The sequence below is a fragment of the Cyrtonyx montezumae genome, unplaced genomic scaffold (genome assembly GCF_038088225.1).
Source record: "Cyrtonyx montezumae isolate F1298 unplaced genomic scaffold, pur_monq_1.0 scaffold_16, whole genome shotgun sequence".
Classification (NCBI taxonomy): Eukaryota; Metazoa; Chordata; class Aves; order Galliformes; family Odontophoridae; genus Cyrtonyx; species Cyrtonyx montezumae.
Window position 1 is genome coordinate 7038967 of NW_027071892.1, and position 22946 is coordinate 7061912.

Consider the following 22946-nt stretch of genomic DNA (forward strand, 5'->3'; position numbering starts at 1 on the left):
TTATCACATTACTAAAAGTTGATTTGACATTTTACCATTCAATCACTGTACAAAAACATTTCTCATGCAGCTACCACAACTACAAACACACTTTTAACTTACATTCACAAATTTACTTCAGCTTTGATTAAATTTATTTACAAAAGAACACTGAAAACAAAAAGCTACTAAATAATATGCAATTTTGTCTAAATTGCTAAATAGCTGGTATAGCCTATGAAGCCAAGGGAGCAGAGAATAGCCTCCTACTTAGCAAACAGCACTGAATCTACTTACTAAACATGGCTTTTTCCATTACACAGAATACATTCCCCACATAGGATTTCTAGTCTTACCTTCAGAGCTCTGACTGTGAGTATTCTCAGCAGGATTCATTAATATCAGTAAGAAACTTATCTTCAGAAGTCTGAGCATTTCTTCTAGTGTTCATCAGAAGGTATTTAGATTGAAAAAGAAAATAAAAAGAGCAGTCAAAAGGCAGTGTTCACCCCAAACTTCCATTGCTGTAAGTCACAGCCAGTCTAAGCTACCAAGTGCAGACTGAGATCAGAATGATCTACAAGTGCTTGCTCCCAGGCTTTCAACTTTTCAATCTTTTTCTAGGCTAGAGACATACTTTATGTAAATACAAGTCCACCAGACATGTGTGTGCAGCCAGGATTGCTTCCCCCCCACGTTTTAGTAAATGGTGGGCTCTTTTTCCTTCCTAGCAGCACTTTACTTACTAAACCACATTCCAACTAAATATGACTGAAATGCAATTTAGCAATAACAAAACCCCAAACTTTTAAAACTCAGATAAAATAGAAAAGAAATAGAGACTGAACAAAGAAACTCCAACCAGTCCTTAAGCCTTCCCTGGCTCATGGAGTTGCCCGCACGACCACTGCAGCTCTGACCTGCCCTGCACTGGGCCTGGCCTTCAGCATCAGTGCTAGGTTCCCCAGGCAGGGGGAGGAGCGCTCCCTTTAACCACACCACACTTACTTTCCCCATTTCTTTTCATTGCTGAATTTGGATCTGTGCTTTTTTTTTCTTTTCTTTTTTTCTGTTGTTGTACTCTGCCATGGATTGAATTACAGATTTGAACATTTGATAATTAGAAACACCTTTTCAGACTGCTTAATCTCACCTATCTGCAAGGTACCCTTTTCCGAGAATACCTGTCAACAGTCTCTTAGCAATAACTCAGCCTAATGCAAATACATAACTCCAGCCTTGTGAGGAGTGACTCAAACGGATGGATGACAACACACTGAAACACCAGGCTTTAGGAAGCTGGTCCCCGTCCTTTTGCACACACTGAAGACCTTTTCAGCTACTCCTCTGGGAGTGCTGCACTACACCTCTCTCATTCAGACGTATCTGGTTTCCTTGACAATGAACTTTCTTGTTTGTTTCTGCCATTGCCCTATTAATTTTGCAGTAAGGTTTGATTTCTCTGCATGGTTTAAATCATGCTATCAGTGGCAATCCTGACTTTTTATTCTGACTCGTTCACTTTGATCACAGAGGCATAATTAAGGCATACCAAGTCAATATATAAGGAGATTAAATGCTAAGAGAAGTTCTATTCTCTCCTGACTAACTGCAGCGGACAATTAGCAGGTGCATAAAGGATTTGCAGCAAAATAGCCCTGCTTGATAAGAATCTGTGAGATGAAGTACTTTGTCACTGAAACCAGTCCACCTGCAGAAGTTCCCTGGAGCTTTTAGGCAATCCCAAATTGGCCTGTGGCTCTGCAGCTTCCATCCATCATCTCCCTGCAGAGTTTTCCTTGCACCATGGCAGCACATGCTATGAGCAGATCTCTGAAACATCACTTGCTAGACTCTCAGGTTATGGGGAGCTTGCAGACTGCCCCTGCTCTTGTTCCCAAAACACCATGCTCTTACATGTCAAGAAATCCTAGACACTTTATCACCCACCTCTTCGATGCAGCCAGTGCCTTATCTGAAGCCTGATAACTAGAAAACTAACCTCATAATCAGAAGTCTTGCTGATAACCTCACACACTGAGTGCCTTTTCTGTCCCTCGCAGCCAGGCTTTCAGCATCTCCACAGAAAAGCCCCGATGTGCAGCAGCATGGGAACACACGGGGGTTCAGGCTGCAGAGAGAGGGAGGGAAGAAAGGGGAGGGCAGAGAACTGCTGAGTTCTTGCATCATCTGTGTGGACAGCCAAGCACTTTACCTGCCTCTGCCACGTGTGTCTCCTTCCCTGTGCTCCAACAGTGCAAGGAACAGGCAGCTGCAGCCAGGACCCCTGAGAGCAGGGTGGGGACTACCCCACAGCTTCAGCTGCCTACCCAGCCTTCAGCCAGAGGGGAGGGGAAAGTTCCTGCTGGGGGAGCTCAGAGGGCGAGAGACTCCTACAGCAGGCAGTAGAGGACTTGCCTTCTCATCCTGAGATGAAGAGAGTTCAACAGGATGTATGGGGGCAATAAATTGGGCCAGGCCGGTGTGGCCTGATACCTTTTAACTCCCCACACTGAGCTCGTGGCAGCAGGGCTGGAACTGACTGTACCTGGGGCCACCCAGACAATGGGGCCTGTGGCTTCTCTGAGATGAATCTCTGCCAAATTTCTGCTGAAAGCTTGCTACTAAGCCACGCTTTTGCACCGTGTATTTTCTCCTGTGATGCAACATATCCAGTGCCACCCTGACAGAATAGATAGTTCAGTTATTCTCCAAGGCAAAGTAGTGGTTGTTTTAACAGAAAGAATCAACTTACCCACCACCATCCCCAGAGCAGGACAAGGGTACCAGAAAACAATAAACCCGGGAATAAAATATCAGGGCATCAAACTGGCCACACTTGTCCCTTTGGATGAAATCTCAAATAATTTCAGGGAATTTAGACAATTGGATACAAAATGGTTTCTCTGCACAGGATGTGCAAGCAGTTTGCTGCACACAGACAGGCTCACAAGGTCATTTTATACAAAGAAGTCCCTGAGAAGTAGGGGTGTAGGTACCATCCTTCAGGACTACTCTGCACAACAGGTCTAAGGGGGTTTCTGAGGATAAGCACCAGATGCATAAAATACTTCAGGATTACCTTCAAACAGAGCAAGGGCAACTGCGTGTATTTTCTACCTAGACTTTTATCTCTACAGGACAAAGCTACTGAGCATTTTCATTCTGCTGTGTGACTGTGTACTTAACAGCTACACTACAGAAAGGAAAACATGGCAAACCTATCAGAGAATATTAAGAACAACATTCGTTTTGATTAATACCTACACTCAATATATTTGTGGTGCTCTAACTTACTTCACTATGTTGCTCATCTTAGTAACAAACATAACATGACCATACGAATGCGTGTGTGGCAAGTGTCTGGAGATAACCTGACAGTTACTAAGCAAGGAAGCTGTTGCAGAGCTTCCCATGCTGTGAGCAGTCCTCTACCAAAAACTGGGAGTAATTATGGCTCTCTGAAGACCAACACCAACTCCTGCAAGACTCAGTCCTTTAGACCTTAAGCTTAGTCTGGTTATATACCCCGTCACTGCTCATATTTCAGTGTTTTAATTTTGCATCTCAAGTGTAACAATACTTGTTTAAATTGGGAAAACAATATAGGAAATTAAAAAAAAAAACAAAAACTTTTACATTGCATTTTCTTACTCAAAATATCCAAAAGCTTTTACAAACAGATGTCTTAAATTACAATACTAAAAGATATGAAACACAGCCTCTCATGTGATTATAACTTGTGACAGCAAAACTTTCAAGTGCCATTTAAGAATTTCACCTTAATATAAATTTGCTAAATGAAAGATGAGGACCGAATTTTCCCATTACTAAAAAGGTCTCAATAAAGTAAAAGAAAAAAATGGGTTCACTCTGAAGCACATAGAGCTCATTTTTCCAACAGAGGAGTCTCACTGCATGCTGTGCTTAAACTCAGTAACAGATGCTGAAATCAGAATAATTCTGAGCCTGAATTATTGTTGAAAAAATACCTCACCAGTCAAACCTCTCAGCCCTTGCTACAGAACACTTAATCTTTCACAAAGACAACTGAGAATAAAAGGCTATTAACTTTGCAAGAGAAATCACTAAACATCAGGTAAAGGAAGTCAAAGATAAATCTGAGAAGACAAGCTGAAACATCATACCTGGCATGAGATCACCAATTGCTACATAAATATCTTGTTTATACTTGAAAGCAAAAGATAAGTCAGTTCTTGCTTCACTTACCAGCTGATCTACAAGCTGAGGTTTCTCTGCTGTCTCGCAGCACTTAGATCCCAAGCAAGACAAGACAAAGGCCTGCCAGTTCTGTACTGCTTCCTGGTGACACTGCTTGTAGATTTAAAGGAAAGTTTTATCCCAACTGCCAGAAACTAGCCATATTAACTGGGTTTTTGAAATAAGACATGTTAAAACAAATACTTTGTGTTCCTGGAGGAAAGAAAAAAAAAAAGTTCCAAGCTATTTAAACCTCTGAAATCAGGTCCCCTGAGGCCTAAGGCTCAGAGGCAGTTTGACTTACAAAACATCTGCAAGAAACCTGCCTGCGAATTCTTTAAACTTATGGGAACAATTCACTTTGAAAGTTTATTATCAAATCCATCAGTTTAAAGTTTCAGCTGAGCAGTTTCAGCAAGCTCTACCATAACCTCTTTAGCTGGAAAATGGCATATGCAGAAGTAATGACAAATTATGAGGCACTGAGAGGAACATGAAAGAAACCCAACCAAAAGTGATGCAGTTTTTTGTGGACTGTTATCTCTTTAAGCAATACTTAAATACTGTTCTAATAAACTCAAGGTTGTGCTGCTACTGAGAGCTCAAATCTCAACACAAAGAGCTGTTGCTGTAGACAAGCATGACTATGGTTACAAAAATGAACACAAAAGTTAATGCAAAAAGTCATCTCAAAAAAGTTTATTAGCATGAATAAAAATGTGAAGAATGACAGTAAGAGAGAGAGTAACTCAGCATGGAAGAATATCCATTTAAACAGTTTATAAACAGCAAGGTTTGAAATAAACGGATAACTTTATTGCCAGATTTCAAATGACTTCTTGAACAACAATATGCATTGTATCAGATTCCTCACTAGGACTATTGCTTTTGTTTTAATCTGGTTCCTGTTGCAGGTAAGAATTAAAAAAATATCCCCCATTACTGCTGGACTGCAGAATGCATTGTTGGTTTAAGAGCTGGTAAAAAAAGAAATTCTCATCCGAACACTCTGTTTAAAAAATTAGAAACAAACAAAATTTTCCTATTCACACTACAAAGAAATACATTAGTATTTTGGCCATTAAAATTCTTACAAGGTATTTATTTAGCATGGCAATCCCACAAATTCCCTCCCTTCACGTAACCGTAAATCAAATCTCTCTTTCAGAGGCTGCTTCTTGGCTTTGATTCTGGAGATTTACTTCAGATACTCTTACACCGGCTTTAGGACAAAGACAGCATCATCTAGTACATAGTAGTCATTATACATATCACCTTCACACAGGTATGGCAGTCTGGTGAAAGCCTCTATGGCAAAACCAGCTTTACTGAAAACTTCTGGCAGGCTATTAACCTGTTCTTCCCAAGTATGCCCTTTGATTTCCAAAACTTCTGAGGGCTTTTCCCACTTGCCACCTACTGAGAAAAGAAAACAAGTTTTGTTTCAATTATAAAGTAAACTTAATTGCGTGCTGTATTTTCTTTCAGAAATCACACTACATAGATTGTAATCCATTCCACTCAAATACAAGGCTGACAAGCCATTTGTAGAGCTGTTGTTAGATCAATTCAAGGTCTTTTCAAGAGTTCAGAAGAAACCCCTTCTTAAAGTGTCCTTTTGATACGTTTTTAACAAGCTGCTCCAAAACTAGCTGAAAAGCACCTTCCATCACTGAGACTGGCGTTCAGCAGACAGACAGACAATTTAACAAAGATCTTTTCCAGCATTCTATTTTTTTCTTTATGCCTACAGCTTGCCCAAAAAATTCCCATCAGGTAATCACATACACAGAGACAGCAAGCTGAAAATCATGACTTGCTGGGAAGTTTTCAATGGCAGATTACTTCATTAGTTAAATAAGGGATGGCTACAGAATCTGCTGTGGCAGTGGTCATCTACCAGCTGATGTAACAAGGATAGTTTAGGGCCACGTAAAAATTAAGAAACTGAATACATGTATTACACTGGAGAATCTTGTTATTTTCTATATACAGTGAATAAATCTGAAGTGTTACAGGCACAACTCAGTACGAAGTTAAGAAGTGTTCACTCACTTTCAAAGTAACGTGGAAACATTTCCTGGTTTGTGCTGCACATTTAACATGTTTGCTAAATGCAATAGTAAAACTCCTTCTAAACAGGAAGTTCTAAATCTCGTGATTCAGAGAGTTCTGCAACTCCAAATATTTCCTAAGTTCCTCTTCCTTTGAGCAGAATTGTTTCCAGAAAGATACAAGAAATGGCATCTTTCAACAAATTCCAACAAGTGCTAATGCTGGCATTTGACTGGATTCTGTACAGTGCTGGTAAGACTTCTTTTCTTAAACTTCTACTTCCTCATGAAACAGAAAATACAGGGTTAAAAAAGTTGTGATTATGATCTGCAACATAGCTGGAAGTATAGTAAAACAGTTTGCTAAGAGTTAATTTCTTCTGTCTTCACGCAACTTTCAAAACAAATGACTCCTAACAAATGCTTTTCTTCCAAAAGTCTGAAATGCTTCTGTAATCTATGATTTCTGGGTCAAATCCTACTGCACTCTCCTACAAGGAACGTTCCAGCAGCAGCAGCATGGTTTCAGTGCCACTGTGCTTGTTTGGGAGGAGGCTTTAGGCAGCCCAGCAGCCAGTAACATGTACTTGAAGCTATAGTTCTGCCCTGCAAGGCCAGAGCACAAAAGCAAGCTGTAAAAGGAGATGATCAGCTGCAGGAGCACAGCATACTGCCTTTCACCACACAGAACGTAACCGAAAACTTACACTGCTACAGCCTTCACTTTGCTGCAGCTGCTATGGAATGGCTCTGATGCTGACTTGATAAAGAAACAGAATTTCATTTTACTCCTGTAGAAGTAACAGGCACTGGATCTGCTTGAATCTGGCTCATAAAACGTTCAGAGAGGAAAAAATAAAGGGGCTACAGTTGACTGTCCACAGTAGAGCCTTACAGATGGTGTCTCAGCAAGTGGATTAAGACAGACATCAGTTTATTCTCGTTCTAACTTGTTACTTCCTGGAACACAGGAGAGGACACTGGCAAGCTACTATTTTCATTTTCACTGCCTAAGCTCAATTCCATTTTCAAAATAATTAAGCAATGTGAATTAAGTGAGATACACCAAAAGTATTTCAACAATGTTTTTACTGAACTTCAAAACAAAAGTAAATCTCCCTGAGCAGTCACATTAAGCCTAACATTTCAGTTCCTTAATTAGCATTCTCTTTCCTGATTAATCTTCCTGTTTTCTCTACACATACTCTTAAATGTCAGATCTAACAAGCAATATTGTTATCCTTAGAAACCCAGAGTCAGTATGCATAACAAAGTGGAAGAATGTCTTGGAATTATTAAGAATTCTTCCCAATGTTACAAAATTGCTAAGTTTTAAATGTCTCAACTTCTGACATTTCCACTGCCTCCATCAGGCAGCCTCACTTAACTCCCAGACCTTGGGGGAGAGAGAAAAACCCTACATGAAACACATCACTGAGTAGCCAGGTTATGTCACCTACCCCATTACCCATCTTTAAAATTCAAAGTCTGAAATGGGTTTGCCTCCATTTCCACCCACCCCTTTGCATGAACCACACGCAACTTTTTTGTTTTAAATTACGCTTTGCTTTCACCATTTATTCTCCACAGGTGTTACAGATAACTGCCATGTCACCGTAACACAGCCCAGGTTTCAGGAAGCTGAACACTCTGCACACACTGCACTCCTACCATGTGTTTTCTCTGCCCAAGGATGCTCCCCAGCTCAGCCTCAAGTCCTGTGGTTTCGCTTTTTTACTAACAAACATGAGGATCTCTGCACTCCCGAATGCATAAATCGTCAGAAGTTCAAAGTACAGGCATCATCTGAAAATCACTATTCGCTTCAAATCAACGACCTGACTGTAAATGACAGTGCTGTTTATGTCTGTGGGATAGCATTTTCAGACTCAGGTTCACCCCACTCTAAGCAAACAGGAGATGGGACAGTACTGACAAAGACAGGTCAGTTGATTATCCATTTCTAATGAAACACTGTCAAAAGAAGTACATTTTCTTTCGTAAATACTCTGTTTACACACTTGAAATAGCATTTAAGACAGAAAAACCAACAGAACTGTTGGAGAAGTAAGACTTTATTGAAATAATAATTGTGAAGCTATGGAGGGATTCTACAAATGAGCATCTTAATGTCATTTGCTTGCTAGACTGTTCAGTCACATGATGCAAACAACTCCAGAATTCCACTACAGAAAGAAATTTGCTGCCTAGCCATACATACTCTATGCCCTCTTACATCAAGACTCCGATGGCTACTAGAAAGGATGTACCAAGAGAAACTAACATTTACTGAAAATGCATCCAACAGGGAATAAGGTTTCAGAACTGGAGATTCACAGTGCCAGCTTGAGCAAAAAGTTTCAGTCCTATACCTCTGCAATGTTCATTATCTAGTTAAAAGATGATGAGACAATCACATTTCAGTTTTACATGGCTAAAATAGAAGAAAACTAGCAAGATTATTATTTCCCATCTATCCTTCCTTCCCCAACCTAGTTTTATTTCTAAACAGAAGCCTAAATGGCTTTATTAATTTGTTTTTTAATTACAGAAGAATACTGCTTTATTCTCAATCTAACCCCCAAGGATGTGTTTATGATCAAAAAATAACTAGTATCCATTGCCCTTGCAGATGTCCTTGCTAAGAAATTTAGACTGTAAATTAATCAGTAAAAAACAAAAAAAAAGATATTGATGTAAGCTTTTTAATTCTGCAGAGGAAGGGGGCTGATATGCAGAGTTTTAAGGAAATTATATGTGTCATAAAAACTGCTCATTACTCTAACACTCACTTCTAACTAATTAGCAGAGAGGCACAATACTGAAGAATTCATCTCCATGATCATCATCTCAACATTGCTGCTTCTATACTGCATCACTGCATTCACAATCCTTACAGTCTACAAGGTAGGCTCAAACTGATCTTGTTATTTAACTTTAAGCAGTCCTAGCACCTTCATAAGGAGAATGAAAAGACATTCCCAGCTTCCACTCCTATTATTAAATTCTAATGACGTGGTTGGTTGAACTTCACATGCTGCATGCATCTGTAAGCCCATACCTGTCTGCAACAGCAACCACATTTTTAAATTAAAAGCCTGATTTTTTTTTAAATTATAAAGCTAAAATTATACTGAGTGTAATCAGCAAGTTGAAGAGTGCATTTATTAATGCACACTCAAAAAGTAGAACTAGAAATTACCACTGCAAGTCATTATCTCTCTATATTAATTTCCATTGGAAGCAAAATAATTTAAATTCAATGCCAAAATATTTATGAGCTGAAAAGTAAGTAAACTGACTTTACTTCCATAAAGAAATTGTATTCATACATTGTACAATCAGAGAAACTAGACATCAGTAAAACCAATGCAAATACGAACACGACATTAATATGGATTTCACAGTTGTGGGTGTTACAGCATGGCTCTTTGCTGTAGTGGTGGCTGTCTTAAACAAAGAGAGGGAGCTTGTCCTTGTTTTGTTTTCTTTACCTGAAGTAGTATTGTGGGAAAAATTAATCACACCTTTTTAACCAGGGAAGGTTATGTTGCACCCAATGTACAAATATTTACAAATTCTACTACCAGAAAACAAAAAAGGCCTTATATGTTTGAAAATCTCTTGATTTTTTTCAATGATATAGAAACCAATCTATTAAGTTCACTTTTATATATTTTTCACCTTAACAAGGCAACACTTATTCAGCTACTGTACTTGTTGCTAAATCATCTCATTTTAATAATCTTTTCTTCTCTCTCCTTCCAGATAAAACGAAAGTTGCTAAAGAAAAGTGGGAATGAAGAGCAGAGAACTGAGAACTGTGTATGTCATCACTGTCTGCTTTACCTATACTTTACAGAGTAATAAAAAGCCATCCTTGCTATTTAAATATCCATTAAAGACGGTACATATGTTAAGAGATGTCGTACTGATCTAATTTAAACCCTTTGAGCTTCCAAACAAGAAGTTCCTAGAGTGTCATTTAGTAACATCCCCAAAGATACACACGGGGAGAAAAATCAGAACTATAAAAATGTAGAAAAAGATGCTTCTCCCAACCTCAAATGTAGCACTAACCTAACATATTTTAAATAATTTACAGAAAATCAGTAGCGGTCGAAAAATTTTTCGAGCAATTGCCCAAGAACTTCAAAAGCAGCACTACGCTGAGCACGGCCGGCAGCCCGTAAGTTTTTACCTATATGGGAAAAAAATAGATACACACATACAGATACACTTTTGTATTTCTATATATACATACATATATATACACATGCACATATATGTACATTAAACAGTGGAACCTCCGTAAGCTTGTATTTTGCCAAGAAGTTGTTCCAGCAAGTTGTTCTGGACTTGGATAAAACAAATTAATTGGAGCTCATTCTGGAAAATATTTCATTTGCAGTTCTTCTTGTGGCCTTAGGCCAGGGTGGTTCAATGACAGAACCTAACAAAATCATTCCTAAATAACTCTGTAACATTCTTACAGGTATTATCCCCCACTTGTACTTACATAGCCTAAATTAAGTGGTAAGTATCAGTGGATAAAGCCACACAACTTCATCATTCCAAATTTCCAGCACTAAGTCTTGAGTGACAATATGACAAAAAAATTTTGCATGTTGTCAAAGTTACAGAAGACAACTTCAGAGGTTGGATGCACTTACAAGCAGAGAAGATGGCTTCAAAGTAATCCTTCAAAAAAATTCTGCTTCTCTTGAGAAACATGAATTCTTTCCTATTCTAAACTTACACTGAACTATTTCAGAGATGCGATGTGAAAGAAAAAGGAATAGAACAACAAGTAAAGCACTTCTCCTCTAAACATTTTCACTTTATCTCTGTATTACCCTAACTGATCTCCTCTGTGAGAGGAAGACTTCAAGTCCCTGCTGACTTAATCCTTGATTTGAGTGTCAGATATGAACACAGTGAAAAAATGGGGTATGTTTCAATGCCTCTGTGCTCTCTGAAGATTAAGAGAAGGTAAGAGGAAAAAGGAACATTTAGAAACCTGCAGATGCCACGTAGCCAGATAAGTAACTTGATTAACAGGGAGGGAAAGAGCTCACTGAAATAGTAAAGGGTGAAATCTACCTCAAAAAGGAAGTTCTGCATTTTAAGAAAGCCAAAAACATTTGTATCAGTAACTAAAGACTTACACATTTTTCCCTAGGATCATTTGGAAGATGACACTGTTTATCAGAACAGATGAGTATGTGCTGTGTTTCCAATTTGTTGGATATGTTTGATGCCACCAAAGGGGCTGATGAAGAAGTAAAGCTTTTTCACAGACTTACTTTCTATAAAACACGAGGATAAAACTGTACAGGGCAGTGTTCCTCAAGAGTGTTTACTGAACAGATCATCAAAACCAACGCTATGTCTGTTACACATTACTTCCCATTCCGCAAGAATAAAAAGTGGGAGAAGACTTCATCTTTCACAAGAGAACTGTTAATGCTTCATAAAAATTTCCCTTTTCAGTTCAGATTTAATTTTATGGATTTTCACATGAATTTCAGTGCATTTCCTGTACGTGAACTGTGCATTCGTGTAAGATGTTTATTAACCAGCAGCAACAAAATAAAACTCATTACACAGTGGCGTTTTGTTTTCAGTTATATCAGTGTGACAGTTATAAGGACAGGCAGGTGGAAAATTACTGAGTCTTATAACAGCTTCAAGAGCAAAGCAAACATACTCTGTAGATAGGCAGGCAGAAAAAAAAATAATACAGATACACAATACTGGCATGTAAAAGCCCATCTGGGACAGGAACTTACCCCTAGCCTACTTAGAAAAGGAAGATGGAGGTCCTTGTGAAAAGGTTGCTCTAGCAACTTTAAAATTCAATCACCAGCAAGACAACTCCTTTCCTCCAACCCTAACATCCCATACTGCCTGGAGTGGCAACCTTTGCTCACAACAGATGCAGACATGAACACAGAAGAACACACAGAAGTTACTAACTAGCTAATGTACAAAATCAGCACTTTGAGAAGTGACCTGTTGATGTCAAGCATACTTCCTGATCAGGAACAATTGCTTCTAACACCATTTAAGTGAAGCAATGACTCAAGTGCTACTTCTCATTTCAGTGACATGAGAACTGACAGATCAGACAAAGCAAGGCCCCACCTAGCACAGTACTGTGTTCCCACGTCACCATAATACCAAATAGATCGGGAAAATGAAAAATGCACCTTCTTCTTCTTATCCCTATCAAATAATCATATAAACATTAATGTGTTAAACAAGAAAGTCTCACAATCCCAGGCTGGTAATGTTGATTGCTTTTTGCACTATGGTGACTTGAACATTTTTATTTTGGACTCATATTATGTAGTATCGCCTTTACCCAGATGCTATGTGTATATTAGGAAATACAGAGCATTTTATAATCCTCCTATGGGACACCTACCAAAATTACCAAGTTAGACTGGTCGCACAAGAGCATGTTTTATTATGATGCCACATGATTCATACAGCTTACTTGACAAATTTATACATGAAAAGGAAGCACATTACTTGTTCTACTTGTTGAAAATAAAACTTCCAAGAGCCTAATTTATGATTAAGCAGCTTCAGACTCTAGGTGTCACTGTAATTCCAGGAACAGAAAGCACAGAAAAAAAAAATTTCCTCCTACTCTGCCTCGCTTTGTTCCCTTTGAACAGGCTCCATCCACACTGGCAACTTCTGCAACTGCTGTTGCACTGTTAAGTGTAGTAACCCATCTATCTCGTTTCATATCTCCAAATCCAAAAACTGATCTAACACCTTACCTGACTCATCCCTGCTCCATCCGTCCACCCCTTTTAAATTAGCTGATGCAAGGAGGAAACCAGCTCCATACAATCTTTTTTTTTTTAATCATAAAGCCAATGTGCACAATGTAACACTGTTTAATGCATCATCTTGTAGAACAACTGAATGAAAATATTGAGATTTAAAACCTTCTGTATGTGATGAGCACAGTATGGCACTTCACTGTTTCTCCAGACTACGGCCAAACAGATGATCAGCAGGAAAGCTTGAGTGGAATGCCAATAACACGTGCATTTAGTAACTTGCATTGGCTAGAAATGTTTCCATAGGCCCACACCCATGACAGAGGTGAACAAAGTAACTTTTGAAGTTTCAGTAGGTATTTACCAACTGGAGCAGCCAGAACTTATAAAGGCACACTGAAGTTAATCTGTCACACACTGCAGGTCACAGAAAGCCTCAAAACAACATCACTGCACTAGCCAGGACTCATGACTAATCGTTTACAAGTTGCCAGAATAAACCAAAGTCTGACCTCGGTTTACAGGACATCTTAGCTCTTCTTACTTGTTCAAAGTGGAAATCTGTTCTAAGACCAACAATCAGAGAACAGGTTTCTAGTCCCTCAGGATTTATAAATTTAATAACCTATTTCAATCCCAGTAAGCTGCAGGCAATTAATAATGGATTATAAATGGATTCGGAATATTTTTTTCTTCCTTAATTTACCTACCTCCCGTTGAGTGAGGAAGTTACATGTGGTCTAGCATGGTTACCCAACAACATGCAGAAGAGTAGATACTGTGTGCAATAATGATTGCAAAACACAATGATACAGAGTATTGAGGGCACACAAACAACACAAAGACACAAATCACTTCTCAATTTCTGCTTCTAATACGCTCAGAAAAGTCTAGTGAGACAATGCTGCTATTTGGAATTTAAAAAACAAATTTCACTTCTTGTTCCAGTTACTAATGCAGTATTAATAATGGTTGGTGCTTAACATTAGGACATGGTCTATATTTCACTTTGAGAGCCCATATTGGACAGCAAAAATTATCTCCTTGTATTTTTTAGGTGTAGTTCATCTGGAACCCTTGAAACATTTTGAGCTAAGCTGCTCTACTCAACACTACAGACACTCTGATGGATTTGTTCAAAGGTTGCTAGAGACAACTGGGGTTACCTATGTGACAGCAGCAGAGGGCCCTAATCAGAGATCAGTTTTCCCATGTTGCTCCAACACAGCTCAAATGTGGCAACCTGCAGAACAGGATACGTGACTTCAATATCTGAGCTTTCTGTTGGTGCCAACAACATATGCCGGGGAATTAAAAACCAGCTTACCTCGTGTGTGCTATTTACCTATCATTTCATACTTCTCAACACAAAATACACAATATTTATTACTAAGTCAAATAAAAATGTCAATTACTTCCAAAACATTTAATTGGGGATACTACAACCTACAAAAGTTTTCTTTATTTGCCTACACAGATACTAATCCATGTACTTACCATTTTCCACGTACGGGTGAAAGGGCAGAACTAATGCTAGAATGACTCTGCCTCGAGTTGGCTCCAGTACACTTCTAATATCTTTTAATACAGTCAGTGGCTGATCACAGCGATCCAGCAAATTCAAACAGCTGATAACATCATACTGAAATCCTGTGTTCTGCCATTCATTTATACCAAGCACCCTACAGAGAGAGAAAGAGATACAGAACTAAGTTTAGAGAGTCCCCAAGAACAGAAATTCCCAATGAATGTGCTGACAGAACAGAAAGGAAAGCTGACCAGGCAGTGAGGAAAGGTAGACACTGTCCTAAGTCTCACGGAAGAAGAAAACTATTCAGCAATATGGATGGCTACAGATTCAGTCATACCTTCATACCGCCTTATAAACACCAACATATTATTAGCCTTATGTCTTAAAATAAAACCAAATATACTTCTCAAGTGACAACAAAGCTGAAATACGATTAATGGTTTGCAGCATTTTAACCACACTGACTTACCAGTGTGCAAAACCAGTCGCTATTAATTTAACACCTATGGGCAGGTAAAGAAAAGAAATCCACACATGAAGAGTTCCTTCATTCTTTAGGTTGAAGTCTAAGGATACAGTGCCTCAGATCCTAACCATTATTCAACAAGACTAGATCTGCTGCCTACAAGAACTTCCAACAGCTGTGACTAGAGCATAATAAAGTTCTGAAAATGATGAGCTTTTTGTTACTAAGCACTGTTTGATCTTAATAGCAAGAGCTATGTACAATAGAAGATTCTTTACATAGTGCTCTATGATCATAACTTTCTGAGTGATTAGATGGAGATACCTGAATAATCTGTGTCTATAACCAGGATTCAGTTTGCTTGCTCTGCAATCCCTCTTGCAATTTTGGACTGTTCATTCATCAGTATCCAAATTTTGTCTCACTAATAGGCTTGCTTAAAGCCATTTACACAACTATGAAAAAAGAGACTTCAAAACAGTTGTTGCCAATTTTGTCTGAACTGGTAACAGGGAACATGTGCATACCAAAAGCCCTGGTAACAAGGAACATCAGATGCATTTGCTTTCTTGTTTTTGTACAGTTCAACCCTTTCCATAAAGATCAAGCAATAGATGAATTAACTGAAAATGCTGGACGTTTATAAAATATTACAAAGATTACTTTGTTGAAAGCCTGATATAAACAATGTAGGAAGCATTCAGAACAATACCTGTATTTTTTCTTTTGAAGCTGCCATATCATAGTTTCAGACAACTCAGTGGCATAGATTTCTTCAAAGTGAGGACTCATAATTTTAGTAACCTCTCCATCCCCAGCTCCTAAATCAAGAAGTCTGTGGGATTTCCATTCTGGATTTATTTTAAGCAGTCTTTGAAATTGTTCTGAGGAAAACACAAACATTGAGCCCCTTCCCAGCAGCCTGAAAGGTAAAGATGAGAAATGTTCAATTTCATACAGACTTGAACAGGACGGACAACGAAGTAATTTAGAATGTGCTTCGGCAGCAATCAGTCACACAAAATAGATAAGGTCACTGCTCAGATAAATTGACAAATCCAGTTAAACTTGCCTTCTACTTGTCAGAGGTCACACAAACACATTGCTACATGCAGTTTCAGTGCCTAAGTCTTCAGGAGGAATTTGATCAGGAAAAGAAGAGCTCACGGGCTGCACAGCAAGAAAAAGATCACACAGAAAAAAGCAGGGAGGGGGAAGATATAGACTGAGTCTTATTTGTCATGTTTGCAGATCTGAATCTCTCACACCTGCCTAAAAAGGAGAAAGAAGACAGAGCAAAGGAAACAGCAAAACAGCTGCAGACAGAAGCATGCACAGAGAATGAAGAATAGGACTTGGAACCAGGAGGGACGGCAGGGAAGAGATTTAAAGAAAGCACAGGGAAAACGCTGCCAGAGTGATAGAAGAAAAGACTTTTTAATTGTGTGTTACAATGGCTTTTGCTGCTATTCTGCAATAGCATGAAGAGCTGTCAAAAAGAAAATAGGTAACTCATTAAAGTACTGGGTAGAGGTGACATTTGGATTCTTTATGGATCAAGTCAATGACACACACGCCCATAACTGACTGAAGGCTACAGTGACAGATTTCTGCTGCCATAGCAGAATTCAGAAGATGAAAGAGTTAGGAGAACAAGGAGAAGAAGAAAGAATTGGTCAATGATAGAACTAAAGGTAGTAAAATATATATATTATTTAAACGCACATTGGATAGCAGGTGAATTTAAGAAAGAAAATGATCATGAATCTTACGATCCAGAGGAAAAAAGTTAAACAGATAAAAAGGATGAAAGAATAAAAAGTCTGAAAAATAAAGAGGTCTAGATAGACTATTAAAAACAAACACCTCCAATAAAAGGATAGGCTACATAGGTATGTAGAAGAAACTAAAGTAGGTTATTAAATATACTAAAAAAACAAACAGAACAAAAAAAAAAACACAGAATACAACCAATTTATGTAGAACCCCCTTGCAGAACACTCATGTCAGTCCACACTGTCTAACTGGATCATGGCTATTATGTGTAACAGCACAGTGAGGTATCTCAAAGCACTGGAGAGCCTTTGGAGAAAAAAAAAAAAAAGGAAGAGAAAGGAATATGAGAAGACCAAAGGAACCTTTATATAAGCCTACAAGTACTAAAAACACCACAGGGAAGCTCAGAGACATCTGGTTAGAAAATAAAGATTATTTTCCTAGCCTTAGTAGCCAGCTACTATCCTCAAATCAGGCTGTACTGAAATATGCACAGATGTGGGAACAGTAGAGAAATGAGGCAAATGAAACAAAATGCATTTCTGATAGAGTTAGAAGTGCTAAGTTGTTACACACATCTGAATGAGCAAAAGAGAACTGAGCAGAAACTTTGACTTTTTTGGGTAAAACATGAAAGCAGCCATAAACAGCTAACCTTTCATGCTGTCAGTCACAGGAAAGGCCGATGCAATGAGTCTAGGAGAGTGATGGTTTATAAAATTCTCTATTCCCACCTCATTGATGTTTCACCAGTCAAACACGCCACAATAGAAGCCACCTGCTCAAGTACAGCTTATACACAAACCATGATGAAACTAAGTTTTAAAGGATAAGAGAAAGGATAGAATTCCATTCCACATAAGTGTACAAGACATAACTCAGCAACTAATTAATCGATTAGAAATCCGCCTAATTTTGATCAGGAAAAGATCATCCTCATTTGCATCAGGTATGCCTATAAGGCTTAGATGCAATACAGAACTAACTGGACACAGCCTCCTTCAATGAGGACATTCACAATGGGAAATGCTACAGATATGGCAGCAGATAAAGGGCAAGGAAGAAGAGTAAAAAAGGAGAGAGGAGGACATTATCTAACACAAAGAAAATACTCTCTTATTTAAGAGAATAATCAGAAGGAAATTAAGCAATGGTTATAAAATACAATTAGTGCCCTCTGCCAATCTCCTGACTGATTGCTAACACTCCCTCTGCCATGCTCAAACTGGAAACAGTGCTGTTAAAGAGGGTTTAGGGAAAGAGCACAGTAAGGCTTAGCATATCTGTTAGTCTGCCAAAGGGAAAAGCGTAGAAACGTAAAAAAAGGCTGACAGGTCAAGAAATAGGGCAGAACACCTGAAAAACCTTCATCCAAAACGTATTTAGTTTACCTAAGATTGGCTTTTCACTTACCCATTGATAGATGTTCTAGACATAAAAAGGCTAAAAATTGAGGACACAAAAGAGTGATAGAGCTGGATAAACAGCCAGCCTGATTTTTCAATGCTGTTGTTTAAGAAGATCTGCGTTCCTTGGTCAAGGTAACTCTGGACAAAAATAGGCTGAAGGGATTCAGACAACTGCTCTGTGTTGCAGACATACCACTAGAGAAAGAGACAAAGGATCATTAAAAATTTCAGCAATATAAAAATAGAAGTCTTTAAAAAGAAACTGAACACAAAGAAAGCTACTATCAGTTTATGTAAATATAAAAACTTAGTTTTCCCTCAAGACTTTTAAGCAAGCTTCAGGATTAATTTAAATCAGACAGGAACTGTAATCAAGTGAGGACAGATGTAAATAACACTTAAAAATTTTATCTTAATCTTTATGCTGTCCTTTAAAGAATGTTATAAAACAACTTCACTAGAAAGCTAATGCAAGTGTTACGAACAGCACCCCCCTGTAGGAACCAGGACAATACCACTTCGTCTTTGCTCTTAATTGGGCACTACATATTCCCTGAAAAGACATCAGGAAGTGCATTTGCAATATATATATTTATATATTTAAGAGATAAAGAATCCAGTCAACACTTTAAAAAACAGCTCATCTGTCATTTTTCACTACTGGCCTACACTTCACCTACTGGTGCCAACAAGAATGTCCACAAGTCTTTCAGAACAATGCTGTCAATAAAGCTTACCCCCATTATCTCTACTAGTAAAGTAATCAGGTTCCCACATCTACAAAATCATCAGTATCAGCTGACAGTCCTATACTTTCTTATTTGCAGAACACAAAGCCTGAGTAAAAATAAGCTCATGATTATTCTCACCTCGTGTTACCTGCTAACAACCAGTCCTATACAAACTTATACCCCCTTAAAGCTCACAATGATGTTCCTTGATCCGGCTGCCTGTGTTTATGGTGCAGATAAAAAGTCACAAGTATGCTAAAAAGATGAGCAGATTTTCATCAGAGTCTTCTAAAGGTGCAGAGCTAAGGACAGCACATGGCCAGCTAGGGTAACTGCATGATGATTCTCACCTAAAACAGCACCTGTAGTCATCATACTATGAAAATACATCCTGGTCTCCCCATGCTTGTTGCACGACATAATACTCAGCTACCGCATGTTTCCAGTGTTGAGCAGCACAGTGGAACCTCCAGCCACTACTGTCACACTGACAATAAGGGTATAGGACTCTCACTTCAGAATCCTGTTTCACAGTAACAGTGCTGGCAAGTGGAGGGAAGCAGACAGCTACAACAGAACCACAGTGCTGGATTCATAAACAGAGGCTCCACCACAGCCTCTACACAGCGAGGTGCTCCAAGGCCTCCCAGCAGTGCAGCGAACATACTCCAGCTTAAGACTATTCTGAAAACAACGTGCACTCTGGATAAGTTTCTGGCAGAACCAAGCCCTCAGCAGTACTTTCAAACAATCTTTTCCTCTCAAACCCAGATTTTATGAAACCCTGCTCTGTATTGTGAGGATCCTCAGGACTGCTGATCTACCAGTTTAGGTCTTTTCTCAGTGCAGCACCGTGACACTTGAATGAATCAGCACAGACCGGTGATTCCCAAAAGGAATCCTAAGCAAATCATGCAAGAGCACTCAGGCAGCAGCCAGCATATTTGCCTACCCATCTGTAGATGGCAGAAGTGCACAATCTCATAGAGCTGAGGAGCAGGCTGGGACCTGTGTCAGCTCCAGCAGTTCCTGTGAGGCTGCTGCCTAGCCACAGCAGGCAGGCGTGAGAAGCTCCTTATGTTGCCATTTCCAATGGAGAAGGACATGCATCGCAGTACCAAAGCTGTGGGAAACACAGACTTTGATTCTTAAGCATCATTAACGTCCATGTGCTGTACCTGAGCTCACTCACCTTCGTTCTGCACTGAACTCTCTTACTGGTAGTTTCAGGATGAAACACAGAGACCGACTACCCTACAATCCCTGTCCTTAAGACTTCTGAACACTGGTGTATATTAATATAACTATTGGCATAACAATGGTGAGAAGAGCTATTTCCAGAATTTAGAGGAGGGCTGTGAACAGTGCCCAGCTTCTTCACAGTTAAACTTGCAAATAACAGCACAGGCTAAAATACCTGTAACTATCTATATAGCACTAGTAAATACTAGAAGTGATACCAAATTATAGGAAAAAAAGACAAAACCAATCCAAAATTCAAGTAAAAGAAGTGGTGAAAAACTGCTTCATTCTGGAACTAATTCCTAAAAACGGAACTTGCTTTTGTATCCCTCTGTGTCCAATTCCTGAACAACTCTTTTTCATGCCACTAGTTTCATAACAGAAAGTGCATCAACCTGGTACAGCACAATAGTAGAAAGCTACAGCACATTAAAGAAATCTGAAGTTTTAAGTTACATAAGAAAAATTACTATTGAAAAGTCTTGCCTAATCCTGAGTGAAAGAGGAAAAAAAAGTATATTTTTTAAACTAACTTACAGTAAAATTGCTGAGTGCCAGTACCACGGGCCTCAGCATGTGATCTCAACTCTGAGTAACCCCAACTCTGTAATCCGGAATCTTTCTGAATGATCCATACATTAAAACTGAAATCCAAATCCAATGAAGTGGAAGCAGAGGCTGCTGACTGCAGACAACCTACCTGTGAATGACAGCACTGCCTTCACAGCACATTTTCTTTATCTACTTGTCTGTCTTTCCATACTTTTTAACAACAGGAAGGACTTGCAAGTTTTCTTTGTGAGCCCAACCTCAGTTTCTGTCATTGCACCCGTCCACTGAGCGACCCAAACTGCAGGCTGAGCCTTCCCTGCAGTTACCAGGCTCACTCGGCAGCAGCGTTCCGGGTGTCACTGCCCGCTCAGAGCACGAAAACCCTCCAGCATCAGATCAACCTGAGGAGCTATGATGTAAAAGGACATTTTTTTCCTTTGTACGGAAACGTTGCACCTCCTTCATCAGCTGAGCTACGCATGTTTGACTTATAACACCTCCCTCCAGCTCCGTACGAGTTCCTGGCCCTTCTGAACTCCTGACAGATTTTCAGCGGCATTTCAGCACGCTGTAGCGCGGACCCGAACGCATCCTAAAGGCGGTCCCACCCCACAGCCCCCGTACGGCTCCACCGCCGCGTCACGGCGCTGCCCTTCGGCGCAGCCCGCTCGCCCCGCACGCTCGCTCCTACTCGCTCGCCCGCCACCACCGCTCCAAGGCCTCAGCGCGCTTTGTCGCGAGCTTTTTGCAGCCGCACGTTGGTTCTTCAGCCGCGCCGGCACTGAGACGAACCCCCCGCACACACCTCCGCGCGCGGACTTCGCTCAGGCGGCGGTTACCGGCCGGGACGAGCAGCACAGCGGCGGCTCACGCAGCTCAGGCACCGCTCACCGGGGCCCCGGCACAGCTCTCTCCGCCCGCCCGCCGCCTCTCACCCGGGGAGCACACGTCAACTTTCTCTCCGGGAGGACGCGGCCGCCGCCGCTCTTTGTCTCGCCCAGGCGGGCGCTGCCCGGCCCGGAACCCCTCAGCCGGCACAGGGCCGCTCCCCCCCCCTCCCACCACCATCCCCAGCACCTCGGGCCGCCCGCCCCCTCCCGCGGCGCTGCCCCGCTCCCCCGGGGCCCGGCGGGCGCGAGGAGGGGCAGCGGAGGGGCGGGCAGGGCGGGCGGGAGCCGCTCGGCCGTACCTGGTGGTTCTCCGCGGCGCCCGGCGCGGGCGGGCCGTGGCTGCCCATCATATTGGCGTAGAGGGACCTGGATAAAGGGCTCCGCAGGTACCTGGCGGGGCCGGCCCACATCCTCCTCCTCAGCGCCCACAGGAGCAGGGTGTAGCAGCCCAGCCAGCACAGCCACAGTCTCATCGGGGGACGGGGCGCGAAGTCACCCCCTCCCGCGGCCGCCGCCACTCCTGTCCATGGCAGCGGCGGCGCGCAGCCCGCCGAGCTCGGCGCCCCGCCAGGGCCCGCACGCGCACCTCGGGGCGGAACGCGGCGCCGCGGCGGCGGGGCCCGGCCGGACCACTTCGCTGAGACACGCCGAGGCCCGGCGCGCACCCGCTCCGTCCCTTTCTCTCGCCAATCGCGGGGCGGGCGGGGCCGCGGAGCGCCGCGCTCGAACCGCAGAGCGGCGGACGGCGGCGCTCTACCCGCGCCGCTCCCGCAACGGCGGTGGCCCCACCCACGGGGCTCGCGCCGCCTCCCTCAGGCGCGCACGTGCTCGGCCCCGCCCCTCCCTCACACCCGCGCGCGCCTGCGCAGAAGCACCGGAGTGCGAGGGAGCGGAGGGACGAGTGAGGGGTGCGGGTAGTCGTACTCTCGGGGTTTGGGTTACGCGTTATACCACTCTTTTTCCTTTCTGTATGGATCAACTTAGGTTATTTGTGGCAATAGATAGTGAGGAATACTGCATCCAGTTGAAAATAAATGCAAACCTAGACAAAGCCCGTCTCATTCATTGAAATTCCAACAGTGAATGGTATCAGCGTTATAGCTTCTAGTCTCTCAGAAGAATGCTTCTTAACCACCACTAAACAACAACAACAAAAATCAATCTCTTTCCTTCAGATCCACTTCGAACGTCTACTGTCCAGCACCTTCATTTCCTGGTAGAAAGACATGGCAAGTCAAACCACTGCAGGACACAGCATCTACCTGGAAAGTCCTCTGATCAACCACTAATCAAAT

At 41.2% G+C, this 22946-nt stretch overlaps 3 protein-coding genes across 6 annotated transcripts in view; 1 reads left to right on the forward strand and 2 right to left on the reverse strand.

Moving 5' to 3' along the window:
- The window catches only part of OTOA (otoancorin), a 34028-nt gene extending 33447 nt beyond the window's left edge, over positions 1-581 (reverse strand). For all 3 annotated transcript variants that reach the window (XM_065732553.1, XM_065732552.1, XM_065732554.1), the window contains exon 1: positions 336-581. In XM_065732553.1, the coding sequence (XP_065588625.1) occupies positions 336-414 (79 nt within the window). In that variant the 5' untranslated portion in view covers positions 415-581. The remainder of the gene's footprint in view (positions 1-335) is intronic.
- A 4303-nt stretch (positions 582-4884) lies between these two features.
- Positions 4885-22352, reverse strand: METTL9 (methyltransferase 9, His-X-His N1(pi)-histidine). Its single transcript, XM_065732609.1, has 5 exons — positions 21951-22352; positions 18241-18431; positions 15764-15973; positions 14552-14736; positions 4885-5619 (listed from the first exon to the last, which is right to left on the reverse strand). The coding sequence occupies exons 1-5, from the start codon at positions 22122-22124 to the stop codon at positions 5414-5416; spliced, it is 966 nt and encodes a 321-aa protein (XP_065588681.1). The 5' UTR covers positions 22125-22352; the 3' UTR covers positions 4885-5413.
- On the forward strand, positions 6372-11845 carry IGSF6 (immunoglobulin superfamily member 6). Of its 2 annotated transcripts, none has more exons than XM_065732611.1 (6): positions 6372-6507; positions 7845-8198; positions 9061-9161; positions 10023-10079; positions 10360-10443; positions 11437-11845. In XM_065732611.1, exons 1-6 carry the CDS (start codon positions 6441-6443, stop codon positions 11473-11475), a joined length of 702 nt encoding a protein of 233 aa, XP_065588683.1. In that variant the 5' UTR covers positions 6372-6440; the 3' UTR covers positions 11476-11845. The 2 variants fall into 2 exon arrangements, with proteins under 2 accessions (XP_065588683.1, XP_065588684.1); XM_065732612.1 differs by having other exon boundaries at positions 9064-9161.
- Positions 22353-22946: the final 594 nt, after the last annotated feature.

Coding starts and splice junctions, on each gene's coding strand:
- IGSF6 (XM_065732611.1), top strand. CDS start 6,441: ATGGCATCTTTCAACAAATTCCAACAAGTGCTAATGCTGGCATTTGAC. Junction 10,080..10,359: donor AGCAGAGAACTGAGAACTGT/GTATGTCATCAC, acceptor AATAATTTACAG/AAAATCAGTAGCGGTCGAAA. Junction 10,444..11,436: donor CTGAGCACGGCCGGCAGCCC/GTAAGTTTTTAC, acceptor ATTTTTCCCTAG/GATCATTTGGAAGATGACAC.
- METTL9 (XM_065732609.1), bottom strand. CDS start 22,124: ATGAGACTGTGGCTGTGCTGGCTGGGCTGCTACACCCTGCTCCTGTGG. Junction 18,432..21,950: donor GCGCCGCGGAGAACCACCAG/GTACGGCCGAGC, acceptor CTCTTTCTCTAG/TGGTATGTCTGCAACACAGA. Junction 15,974..18,240: donor TCTAGAACATCTATCAATGG/GTAAGTGAAAAG, acceptor TTTACCTTTCAG/GCTGCTGGGAAGGGGCTCAA.